Raw genomic sequence first — 13,212 nt, 5'->3', positions numbered from 1 at the left:
TTAGCCTGCCACACTGTGGAATCTGGACTTATCTTGGGGACACTGAGAAGCCCATTCAAAGCTTTGCTGTAGAAAGACCACTCTGGAGGCTTTGGGAGGAAGAAATGGAATTGCGCTACAGGAAGATACATGGCAGGGTTCAACAAATACACAGAGGGGATGGGGGAGAATCAAGAATCTCTAAATACTGTACTTTGTACAGAGTAGATACACCACAGATACCCAGAACTAATTTATTTAGGCTCTGATTCTCAGAAAAACGTATATAGAAAATATTTAGTAAACTTTAAAAAAGGCATAGTTGCAAGTCAGAATATTCCTGCTCTGTCTTGTCGCCAGGCAAATGAAACCTATTATGTAATGGACAGATGGTGCAACAAGATATAAAATGAAATTAGCAATGATGAAACCTAGAAGGAAATGAGGAAAAAGGTCAATATGCTAAAGGTCAAAGGAATTTGGCTCCATCTCGTCTCGTTTTGTAAAGGTCTGAGGTCACAGCTATTAATGGCTTTTACTGCAGGGAAGTTGTAGGACTTCCTACAACTGTGTGGAGGCACCAGACACTCACCCAGGGTTGTTCAAAGCTATAGGTACGTCGCCGATCCTCCACGTCTTCATCCTGTTTTGCTTGCTGAAATTCTTGCCGGAGACGCTGTATCCGATCATGGTTGCTAGGAGTTGATCTGTTGCTGAAAGACAAAATGGGCAACAATGAACACTCTTCAGAAATACAATCTGTGGATGGCAGTTACTAGGGGAAAAAATGGCAGCTTGCTGTGAAATGGTGCTGTTTGGGAGGAAGTGAAATTTTAAGACCATATCTAGGCATTTCAAATATGTGTTCATTTTGTTCTTATGATTAAGACTTATGGAGGTGATTTCAGGCAGATATTCAAGACAGTGAGCAGTATTTTTAGACATTCCTTTTTTACACAGCTCTTTAAAAGCCTCATTTCCTCTCTGTAATCTGGCAAGGTGTTGGTAACAACAATAGTTTAGAAAGGACATTGCATGAAAAATCATAAATACCAAGGTCCTCTACCTTCTTGGAATAAGACACAGTGCCTCTGGGCTGTGGCTTCTTTGTATACAGAAAGTACACATATGAATCCCTTCTGTTCTAAATATCACAGTTATAACAAGTGAGATAACCCCATACATTGTAGCCTCACAAACATGCAGTATTATTTACATAACGCCATTATATGATGTTCTTATTTACGAGTTATCAGAGGTCTAAACACAAAAGCTCACACTCACAGCATAAATAAAAAACAGTTTAAAAGCAACTTCAGGTGGTAGTTGAATTGAATCAATAAGTTAATAATATTGTTGCCTTCATTTTGATAACTTTGAATTCTGTTTTATCCTCACAGAAAGCTTATAAGATAGGTGCAGAAGGTAGTATTTCACACACACACACACACACACACACACACACACACACACACACGTATCAACTGCCATTCAGAGAAGATAAGTAACTTGTTTCCAGTCTTTCCCTGGCCAGTAGGGAAATGTGAGACTAGAATTCAGAATTTTCTAGCTGCTCTCAGACAGTAAAGAATCTGCCTGCAACACAGAACCAGGTTCGATCCCTAGGTCAGGAAGATCCCCTGGAGTGGAGCATGACAGCCCAGTCCAGCATTCTTGCCTGGAGAATCCCTTGGACAGAGGAGCCTGTCGAGGACCCTACAGTCCATTCACTTCAGTTGCTCAGTCGTGTCTGACTCTTTGCGACCCCATGAACCACAGCACTCCAGACTTCCTTATCCATCTCCATCTCCCAGAGTCCACCCAAACCCATGTCCATTGAGTTGGTGGTGCCATCCAACTGTCTCATCCTTTGCCGTCCCCTTCTCCTCCTGCCCTCAATCTTTCCCAGCATCAGGGTCTTTTCCAATGAGTCAGCTCTTTGCATCAGGTGGCCAAAGTATTGGAGTTCAGGGTCCCAAAAAATTGGACATGACTGAGTGACTGAGTATACACAAATCGATCTTAAATTTCATGGTGCTTTTGGTCGATTCCATTCCCTAGCGCAAAATCACATCCAATCCGGACAGCTACTGAAGCACATCCGGTATACAGTTTTCCAATGAAACTTTAGACTTCTTGAGGACAAGAACCAAGTCTTGTATTTATCACATATACCCTCCAAGCTGCTGGCAGAATGGGAAGCTGTCAGCCAACAGAAGGATGGGTCCCTTCATGGAACACACATTGTCCTGGTTACTTAGAGCGGAGCTGACTTCTCTTGGCCACACAGCTTCTGGGGTAATGGCATTTGTGAGGGGTGGCCTAGAAACAGAATGTGTCAGAGAAGAGAATATAAAATTCTCAAACATAGGCCTTTGTATTTCACAAATTTTGAGGGATTCTATAGGTTTAAAAATCTCAGCTTGAAATGATCACATCGAGGACCATAACATGAACACCTTCTAAGAAGACAGGATTGTCTCTCATCACTTCGTCTCCTGGGTGGGCTCCTATCACCTTCACGTTTCTGTTAATTTCATGAGAGTTTTTTAAATAGCCGGTTGACTCATTCAATTTGATGATTTTCCCAGCGATGAGAACTCATCTTCCCTTTGTTTCTCTTCTGACAAATCTCTGGGATTGACCAGCTGGAGGACATGGAAAGTTAATGCGTCTGTAAGATGTGCAACTTGACACACGAGGCATCCTTCCACTGCTTCAGACTTCCCCTCCACACTCCTGAGCCTGGCAGGCTGTTATTCCTACTGGCTTTTAAGTCACAGATACAGCATCTTATCTTGTCCCAGCCCACACATTTTCCCAGTGTAATGCCCAATCCACGGAACTCCTTACTCTCCACGGCAAAACTGTGAAGGTATAGGCATGTGTGTACATTCCTCAGACAAAGAACTGGAGAGTAAATATTCATTCATCTCACTCTCTCTTTCCAGCTGCGACTCTCTTTTGTTCCTGGCTAACTTTACAGCTTTTTTTTTTTTTTTTTTTTTTCTGACCAGGTAGCTCAGTTTGTAGAATCTTAGTTCCCCAAACAGAGATCAAACACAGGTCCCCTACCATGTAAAGGGGGAGTCCTAACCACTGGACTATCAGAGAATCCCCTAAGTGTTTCTTTAATGTTCTTTCGTTCTTCCATTTTGACTGTACTGGGTCTTCAGTTACTGTGCACGGGCTTTCTCTGGTTGCGGTTAGTGGGGGCTCCTCTTTGCTGTGGGTGTGCAGGCTGCTCATCGTGGTGGCTTCTCTTGTGGAGCACAGGCTCTCGGCACACGGGCTTCAGGAACTGCCGCACAGGGCCGCAGTAGTTGCGGTTCACGGTCCCTAAAGTGCGGGCTCAGAAGTCCTGGCACATGGGCTTAAGTTGCCTGCAGGATGTGGAATCTTCCTGGATTAGGGATCGAACCCATGGCCCCTTCACTGGCGATGGACTCCCATCCACTGCACCATCAGAGAAGTCCTACTTCACAGTTTTTAGTAGAGGGATTTAGGAGGCTTGCCTGATGAAGTATTTTACAAGTCCAAGTAGAAATATTTTCCTATTATTTATTTTCATGTAGCACAGTTTTAACCTCATAATTATTAGGTCCATGAAGTCCAAGCCATCGGTGAAAACAGACCTTTTCTGACTATTTGTGATTACTTGAACATCCAGTCTCCCAACAAGGGAAGTAGACCCAGGGTCCTTAATGTTCAATTCTAGTGACCTTCACGTTTCTCACAGGATAAGACAAGTCCTGGAAGTCATTTCCAACCTTATTTCCAAATCTGAGCTGCTGGCGTGACCACTGTTTCACTCTCTTTTCCTCGCTTCCTTTCTTCTTATGCTCTAGAAGAAGCGGACTGAGACTAGCAAAGCACCTGGGGGTTGAAGGCGGCAGCGGTTTCCTGATGGATGGAGGTTCCCAAAGACTGGGAGCCCATTAAGCACCCTTGGGCGATAGCAGCCGGCAGCCTGCAGGTGAGACCCTGGCTTCCAGAGATGTAACACTGCAACTGCTCAGCTCTGCTTCTTGGGGCAGGTCCTAAGCGTCAATAACTCACATCTGGATTCCTAAAGTTTTTGGTTACCTCTTCTGCCAAGAAGGCCAAAGGAAATTTAAAATGCTTATTAGCATTAGTGATGAGTTCCTGAAGACCCCAATCAACTTACATTTGGGTTCATCGCCAACTTAAAGTTGCTCATTATTATTACTTTTTGGTGAGGAATATAATAAAGATATCACCTAAGTTGATCAGATGGGTGAGTAAAACAATAAAACTCTTTATGTCAGTCAGTCAATCAATTATAATTGATTCCCCCTCATAAGGAGAGGAATCAGAGATGCTTTTTGTGCAAAAAATCCACACAGTTTACACTCAACACTAGCATTTAGCATGTTGGTGTTTATACACATGCACACACACATGTATGTGTGTGTGTATGTGGGAATGGGTGTGTGTATTTTAAACTAAATAAGATTCTAACAGAATCAAGAAAGCGTACATTGGATCAGACACTATAGAGATCCCTAAACCCCATGTACAACCTAACCTTGACTTAGACAGAACTCAGATCTTTCCCATTCAATTACCATCGGAATGTACCCTTTCCTATCAGAGGTAGATCACACAGAGTGCTAAGCCTTAAAACCTTCAGACTGGATTCCTGTAATGTGCTTCACAAATGAAAGTAGCTGAAAACACCAATCCATGCCAAATGCAGCCACAGTCCTATCTGTAGGTAAGCATCAGAGCCCATCCTCCACCCATGCTGCAGACGTGTGTATTCCAGCCGTCTTCTTAGGTGCCCTGAACGAGGAAAAAACTTCATAACCGTGGCTCTCACCACTACACACGTCTTGTATATGAATTTCATCCTCCAGAATGCTTGTTTAAAAATGCTGATTAAGACTTACCTTGAGATATTCTGAGCCAATCAATCCATCCACTGCAGGCCCAGGAATCTGCATGCATTAGAAAGCGCTGCAAGTGCTTGGAAAACTATGCCTGCAGGCTTCACTTGGTATTGTTCAGTTAGTAAGTCATGTACGACTCTGCGACCCCATGGACAACAGCATGCCAGGCTTCTCCGTCCTTCACTGCCTCCTGGAGTTTGCTTAAACTCAAGTCTGTTGAGTCGATGATGTTATCCAACCATGTCATCCTCTACCACTCTTTTCTCCTTTTGCCTTCAATCTTTCCCAGCATCAGGGTCTTTTCCAATGTGCTGGCTGTTCATGTCAGATGACCAAAGTTTTGGAGCTTCAGCTTCAGCGTCAGTCCTTTCAATGAATATTCAGGGTTGATTTCCTTTAGGATTGACTGGTTTGATCTCCTTGCTGTCCAAGGGACTCTCAAGAGTCTTCTCCAGCACCACAGTTCAAAAGCATCAGTTCTTCAGCACTCAGCCTTTTGGGCCAACTCTCATATCCGTATATGACTACTAGAAAAATCATAGCTTTGACTATATGGACCTTTGTCAGCAAAGCAATGTCTTTGCTTTTTAATATGCTAGAGGAGGAAATGGCTACCCACTCTAGTACTGTTGCCTCGAGAAGCCCATGAACAGAATGAAAAGCCAGGCTTCACAGTCGGGACAAATTCCAATGCCTGCAGGGCAATTATCTAAAGAGTGAAGGAAACCCACGGTGCTGTGACAATTGGGGGAAATATGCTTGGTCTACAAAGGGAGGCCCTTACTGGATTCCAGGAGATTATTGTCCTGAAAGAGTACAGGTCTGATGCTGCCTTCTAAGTTTTTTCGAGAGAGAAGTCAGAATTACAGTCTTCCCACCTCCTAATTTTAAATATTGGCTTGTTTTATTTTTTCAGTCCTAGGTGAGACAAAAAATATGTTTGTTGCCTGCTAGCTTGTAATCTCTACTTTATATTCTGCAGATGCTGCTTATCTTGTATGTTGCTTTCTCGTCTATTTACTTTCACTGCACTCAGATAAGGCTACTGGATCCCTAGCAAGAGGCCCAAGAAACAAATATTAAAAAAAAAAAAAAAAAAAAAAGACCACTTAGCATTGTCCATGGACCCTTGCCTCTGCTCCTGAGTTGTCTAACCCATGGCATACTGGCCTGCAAGCTTGAGTTCTGACCTATCTTTTCAGATCAGCATTTGCTGAGATAGACATGTTTGTGACATAACTGATGAATTCTTTATGGACTAAAAATACTTTATCATTTGCATGTTTAATTATGCAGGGGAAATCCAGAAAGTGGGAATAGAGGGCAAGGGAGAAAAACCACTCATGGTTCTGGACAAAGAGGTACCTCCTTGGGACACACTTCCCTTCCTATGGAAGGAAGGAGAGCATGAAAGGAAAGAGAGGAGCTAGACAGAGGGAGGGGATGGACCCAGGGGCTCAAGAAGGGGAGAAGATTCTAGTTTCTAAGAGAAGAGAGGCTCCCAAGAAGAAAGGAGATAAATTTGCTCAAATCTTTCTTTCTGAGATAACCTCTCCTTCCCTTTCCATCTTTCCATTTCTAATAGGAAGTCGAAGAATTCAAATTCCACCTCCTTGAAGCCTTTCCTTATTCTGCAGCCCCTGTCCATTTTTTCCTTTCAACTCCTCAATAATCCTTGTCCTCTGGCATGTATATATTTTGTATGTCACATCCCCATAGTGGGTAAATTGTTAGCAAATATTTATAATGGATAGACTTTTCAGGTGTCCCACAATCCCTGTCTCTGGGCTTCACACCTTTGTGAGTAAGTCACACTCAAACTAGTGAGTGTAGGCAGGGCCTGTGACTTGCTGCTATCCATAGAAGTGTGGCAAAGGTCACGAAATAGATATGATTATATGTATGTGGTTCTGTAAGAATGCAGGGTCCATCTTGCTAGTCCATCTCTCTCCTTTCTGGCACTGAAGAAGAAAGCCACCATGAATCCTATAGCTTCTAAGAACTGAATGCTGCCAACAACTCCAAAAGCAGGAAGTGGTGCTTCCCCAGAAGAGGAGCCTCTAGGTGAGAACACAGGCTGGCTGACATCTTGGCTGCAGCAGGATGAGACCTGAGCAGGGGATTCTGCTAAGCTGTTGTCACACTCCAGACCCACGAAAACTGATACAATAAGCATGTGCTGTTTGAAGCTGCTGAGTCTGTGTTAACTTGCTCTTCAGCAAGAAAACAGATACCCATTGATGATGGCCTTAGCCGTGTGGCTTGATCTGGCCAGTAGGATGTTAGTGGATGTGATACAAACAGGGATTTGCAATGCGATTGCATGGTGGGTCTCCCCCTGGTGACCACAAAAGATAACACACAAATTCCCTAAACCTTCCTCTCTTCCACACACACACGTATCCCCTACCACCATCACCACCACACCACCCTTTGACAATGCAAAGGGGTTGTAACACTAAATATCAAGTGGCCTAGAAGGGCACACAGAACTATGCCTTGCCGACACTTGCAACCTAATAAATATTGCCTGTTGCAAAGCCTGTTGGATAAAAGAGGGAGAGGAAACTTACTTATGAATGAGTTTCACCACTACCATTTATACAGTTAGTCACTCCAAAGTTTTGGTCTTTGAGAAAAATTGGCCAAAGTAAATACAATTGTACAAGATGTCAGTGAAAGATGGTAACTGCCAGATCTTAATGTATGCAAAACAGAGCATGCTTTCCTCTCGACACCAGTTACAGCCAAAAACACCCCATGGAAGTCTATCCAATGGCTTAGGATGACTCCTCTTGTCAAACGCCCCATCACTTCACCAACACACCCCACTCTGACTCTGTGCTCTCTGTAATCAGCCTTCATAAGGTCAAAGCAGCATTGTGGGGGTTTTCCCAGAGTGTAGTGAGAACAGACCCCTCAACCAGGTTGTTTGGTAAAACTAAACTCAAGGACTCATTCTAGTTTTCTCTTTCTGGCAGAGACCGGTAACCAGCTAGGATGTGGGTCACACACAACCCACAAGGAGATATTCCTGGTTAAAATGGGTTTTACTTAATTTGCCAAGGACTCGGTACATAACAGGTGGTGCAGTAGTAAAGAATCCACCTGCTAATGCAGGAGATGTGGGTGTGATCCCTGAGTTGGGAAGACGCCTGGAGAAGGGAATGGCAACCCACTCCAATATTCATGCCTGGGAAATCCAATGGACAGAGGAGCCTGGCAGGCTCCAGTCCATAGGGTCACAAAGAGATGGACACGACTGAGCAACCGAGCGTGCATGCACTATGTAGCAGATTTCCTTCAAATCCCCAATTTACAAAAGAATAGGTACATAGTAAAAATTTTAGTAAACCATATCAGCTCATACCTTCAGCCTCTTAATTTTTGTTATATACTTCTCAGCTCTACCAATTTACTTTTTTGGCCTAAGTACAAAATTCTATTCTAAATGCTAGTGAATTTCACACCTGTACTTGGCATCCAATTACTAGGGATGCAAGAAGATATTATTCTTTTTCTCAATTAAAAAAATGCAAAAGCCGATTTCCAAATTATATCTGAGATGGTGGAAACAATACAGCTTCACACTGAAAGCATTTTCCTGGTGCATATCTATCACCTCCCTGCAGGCATTCCATGGGCACACCAGAGGGGAACACTGCCAACTTTTCTGCTGAAGGTACTCTTTCTCCTCCACCTGCCGGGACTTCAAAGACCTATCCTCTCCAGATCCTAGGATTCTGCGGTTAAGATGCTGAACCCTCATTATGGTCTGCATCACAGCACATTTAGAAAGGAGAGAGTAAATTAAAGCTTCCAGGATTCCATTCATTTACACTCAGATCCTGTTCTGCTGACGTCTGTCTTCTCCAAGACTTGGTGATGTCTTCAGGTAACAACTCAGCCTTCATGTGAGGTTCCTGGGTTTTAGTCGACTTATTTAAGGGAAGTGTATCTTTTTATTGATTTCCTCAGTATTTACACAGATGGAAAGACTAAAGATCCAGAACCTTATGGGAACAACCCATCCTGCGAGATTACTTGTTATTTTTGGAAACATTTTCATTGGAGAAAAATTAAAGCCTCTTTCCCTCCCTTGTTCCATTAATTCTTCCTACATCCTAAGAAAGGAAAATCTTTTGGTCCCTTTATTCATACCAACGGCAAGTCTAAAATTCAACTATTTCTAGGATGTCACTTAAATCAGACACCAGGACTGGAGCAGACCAACGGTGACACTGGGAAAAACATATGCAGGGCAGACCTGTCACATAGCAATGGAAACAGGCAGCCAGTGATGACCACAAGCGTCTCAGATCATTAAGCAATGTCTGACTGTGATGTCACGTGTGGATGTACAGAGTTGTAATCCTTTCCAAACAGACAGATTGTCAGCATGATAAAGTGGATATAAACAAGTTCTTGAACAGGGATGACTAAAGTGTTGGAGGGTGGGGATGTTACTGAACTAACAAGGGATGCTGGCTCAGGGACCGGGAACCAATGCTGTTCAGAGGCTGCAGGTAAATTACAGCACTATTCTCACTCAGATATTTTTCCATACTGATTAGCAATTCCATCAAATATTCCTGATCTTGTAATCGCCAGACAAGTAGTTATAATCTACAGATGTCAGATCTGAGTTCTTAATTGCTGTAAATTAGTGAGCAAACACAGGTTTCTCATTAAACCCATTACACCCCGTATGGTAAAATGGAGCACGTGTCATGCGTTCTCTTTCCTGGCATCCTTTGTGAAATCCTAGAGGCAGACAGAACAGCAGAGATGGTAGGGTATGCGTGGCAGGTTCCTGTCCCTGAAGCTATGTTTATTCTAGGGGGAAAAAAACCCTCTAAATGGCAATGAATGTGTTGCCTGTATTTTAACAATGAGCTGGGTTGCATCCCATCTTTACTTCTTTAAGGCAAAGTGGTGTCACCCCTCTGAAAACTTCTGCTTCTCTCAGAGCAGTGGTCCCCACCCCAACCTTTTCAGCACCAAGGATCAGTTTTATGAAGACAATTTTTCCACAGACCTGGATAGGGTATGGTTTTGGGGTGATTTAAGCATGTTACATTTGTTGTGTACTTCCTTCCTTTCTTTTTAAAATTTATTTTCAGTTGGAGGATAATTGCTTTACAATATTGTGTTGGCTTCTGCCATACAACAACATGAATCAACCATAAGTAATCATACATCCTCTCCCTCTTGAACTCCCTCCCATTCCATCCTACCCCTCTAGGTTGTCACAAAGCCCCGGCTTGAGCTCCCAGTGTTATATAGAAACTTCCCATTAGCTATCTATTTTACGTATGGTAATGTACATGTTTATTTCTATTATTATCACATCAGCTGCAACTCAGATCATCAGGCATTAGATCCCAGAGGCTGGGGACCCTGTCTTAGAGGAACCTGGAGACACTTCCTCCCAAGGCCCTGTCTCCTGTCCCCTGTGTAGGCGAAGAAGCATAAATTGCTAAATTAAAAGGGAAGGAAGGAACAGGCTAAAATGCCATGACAAAGCCAACTCTGAACTTCAGCTTAGCTACACGCCTTAGCGCAACCTGGCTGAGAGAACTGGCTTTCTGCTGTGGCTTTACCTCTCAGACTGGAAGATTTATGAGGAATGGGGGAAAGGGTGGGAGGGTTAAACCAAGAAATGTATCAATTACCAAACTACAAATAAAAATAGCTCCTCTGCACAAGCTTCATTAAGTTTTATCAGCAAGTATCTTGGGGTTTTACACTCAAACCACAGGTCATAAATTCACAGTAAATTCTCCATATGTTCACCAAACACCTGAATTCAATTTCTCTTCTGGTTGTGAAGTAGGAATGTGGTGCTCAAATTAATTATGCATGCAAAGTTAGTTTCTAACAAGGGCAGTTTTTTTGTGTGATGCTGAAAGGTATTTATAACATCTGAAATTTGAGGATAGATCTCTCTTCAGTCTTCGTATTTTCATACTGGCATAAATTCTCTCTTCCAAGCTTGTACAGTGAAAAAACAAAGTTGGTGAATACCTTGTTATAATATAATGTTCGCATTTTTCTGTAGATAATCCCAGATATTTATGAGATGTAACAAACAGTCTTAACGTTTACTCTAAGGATTTTAGACAAATATTTCTATGGGTAGGTACAAATCACCTTGAATTACAGGGAAAGTCTACAGTGAGACTAAATGGCTATATTTATATATGTCTATGTGTACATGTGAAATTAGCTACCTGGGAAATATCGTGTCATTTTAGGTTTATTTTCACAGTTTTACTCATCATCTGTAATATGAAAAGAATTATGAGAAACTTATGCAAATCCCAAAGGCACTTACTTTCCTCAGCTGATAAAATTCATTTTCAGATTCTGACAGCTATGATTTGTTGTCCATTTCACACCAATTTCAGTGTAATAAATCATAACAAATTAAAAACATACAGCTCTGTTCTCTAGGTTGAAAAGGTGGTCACCAAAGCTGTTAATACTGCATCTGCTTCTGATGTGATGCGTCAGAGGGAGGGTCACCTCTCTCCATCAGAAAGACCTGGGACTAAGGCTCGAGCCCAAGTCCCTCTGTGGTCATTCGGTAAAAGGGTTTATCATTTTATCAGCAGCAGAATCTCAGGAATGTACCCCTCACCCCCTTTTATTACTATCATCATTCTTCCTTATTAGCCTGTCACTGGGTTCAGGCAGGAGTGAGAAAAATTTAGCTTTACTTTTTTCAAGGGGAATTCCTCCAGTTGCAAAGAATACACACATGCATAAACATACATAATTTCAGGACCCAACAATAAATACACGAAAAAAAGACGTTCCATTGTGAGCCTTGAGGTGGCTTCTCCTGACTAGTAAATTTCACAGAAATAATCCAAGTTGGTTGCTACCCAAAAGGGTTGCTCAGTCTTCCAGTCACACCTCCAGTGAGGCAAAATGGTAAAACTCCATATCAAAAGTAATATTGTTTAACAAGCTTTAAAAAATCATCAATGTAAAATTATCAAAGAGATCCTATTCTAATAAATCTTGCTAAACGGTCCTTGAATATTGTGAGGGTGAATGTTAGAATCTAAACCCCCAGGATGGTGGAGAAATTCATACTGAACCCACATAAGCCCCTGTGAGAGAAGAGTGCTGAGCTGTAGACAGAAGCAGAGTCCTGCAGGCAGGAGTCTTCCTAGCAGGCAGCTCTGTGTGGCTTTACACGAATAAATGATGGGAGAGAAAATGTTTTCCAGGTATACCTTTGAATTTAAATGCACTCTTGAAAATAAAATGTTACTGCCTATAAGAAACCACATATGTCATTTTTCTTTGCATAATGCAAGAACCAGTTATAATTTGGGGTTAATGCCCAAAGTGCATTCACTTTTCATTAATCGTGCGATTTTCTTGAACTGTCTATTAAACGGCAAGGACATGTAAGGTTATTCTAATGGGTTACAGAGTTGAGGAAAGTTTATGGATTATACTATTCATTCAATAAAACCACTGAGAATACAAAGGTTAGTGAGTTGTGACCTACAGTTAAAGTCTATGCTTCAAACTAAAATATACATTTGAGTGTCTGAATAAAGAGTGAATGGATTTTTAATATTACAGGCGAAAACCCTGAAGAACTAAAAGTAGAGTGAAAATCAGGAATATATTATGGAAATTTGAAATAAAAAAAGCAATGGAAATTAAATTACAAAACCTGATGGGTTTTGATGACAAAATAAAACGATTAACATGTTCTTTTTCACATTACAGAGGTTTTATCATACAAGCATAGAAACTAATTATAGAACCATTATTTTAATTCTTTAATCATGAAATGATTACACAGAATTTAAGACTAACATTGTCTTTGTTTTTGCATTCATGCTGTCTTTAATGACAGCATAAATGCTAAATACTATATAAAACTAAGATTTTTTTAAGATAAAAATTCTAATGCAATTCAGTGCTTAATGCTCATAATTCTAAATAATGGTTAAATTCTATATGGCTTTTCTGAAATGACTTAAAGTGGAAAATAATGTAACAAGATATAATGCCTGTAGGCTTCATGAGTGCCTAACTCTAGAAGGTTTTGATACCTAAAATAAAAGTAGAAACATAAATTTATTCATTTTCTCTAAAAAACAGAACACTGGATGGGCCCAGATAGAGAGTCTTCATCTATTATTTTCAAACATTTTAAAGAGCATTACAATTTTTTTTGACTGGTAATTTTTTTTTTACTTCTATTTGTGCTCTGAGTTAAATTCATAATTATTAGTTAACAATTTACTCTTCTTCTATCCATGATTTGACCATGACCTAATTTACAAAT

The 13,212-nt window shown here is 41.3% G+C and overlaps 1 protein-coding gene across 19 annotated transcripts in view; it reads right to left on the bottom strand.

The window, feature by feature from the left end:
• The window catches only part of PARD3 (par-3 family cell polarity regulator), a 573,907-nt gene that overhangs the window by 19,763 nt on the left and 540,932 nt on the right, over nt 1-13,212 (bottom strand). For all 19 annotated transcript variants that reach the window (XM_018057053.1, XM_018057068.1, XM_018057069.1 and 16 more), the window contains one exon: nt 572-692. In XM_018057053.1, the coding sequence (XP_017912542.1) occupies nt 572-692 (121 nt within the window). The remainder of the gene's footprint in view (nt 1-571; nt 693-13,212) is intronic.

The sequence above is a fragment of the Capra hircus genome, chromosome 13, assembly GCF_001704415.2.
Source record: "Capra hircus breed San Clemente chromosome 13, ASM170441v1, whole genome shotgun sequence".
NCBI classification, from domain to species: Eukaryota; Metazoa; Chordata; class Mammalia; order Artiodactyla; family Bovidae; genus Capra; species Capra hircus.
Note: the sequence above shows the minus strand (reverse complement) of the source record. Positions and strands in the feature narration are given on the sequence as shown.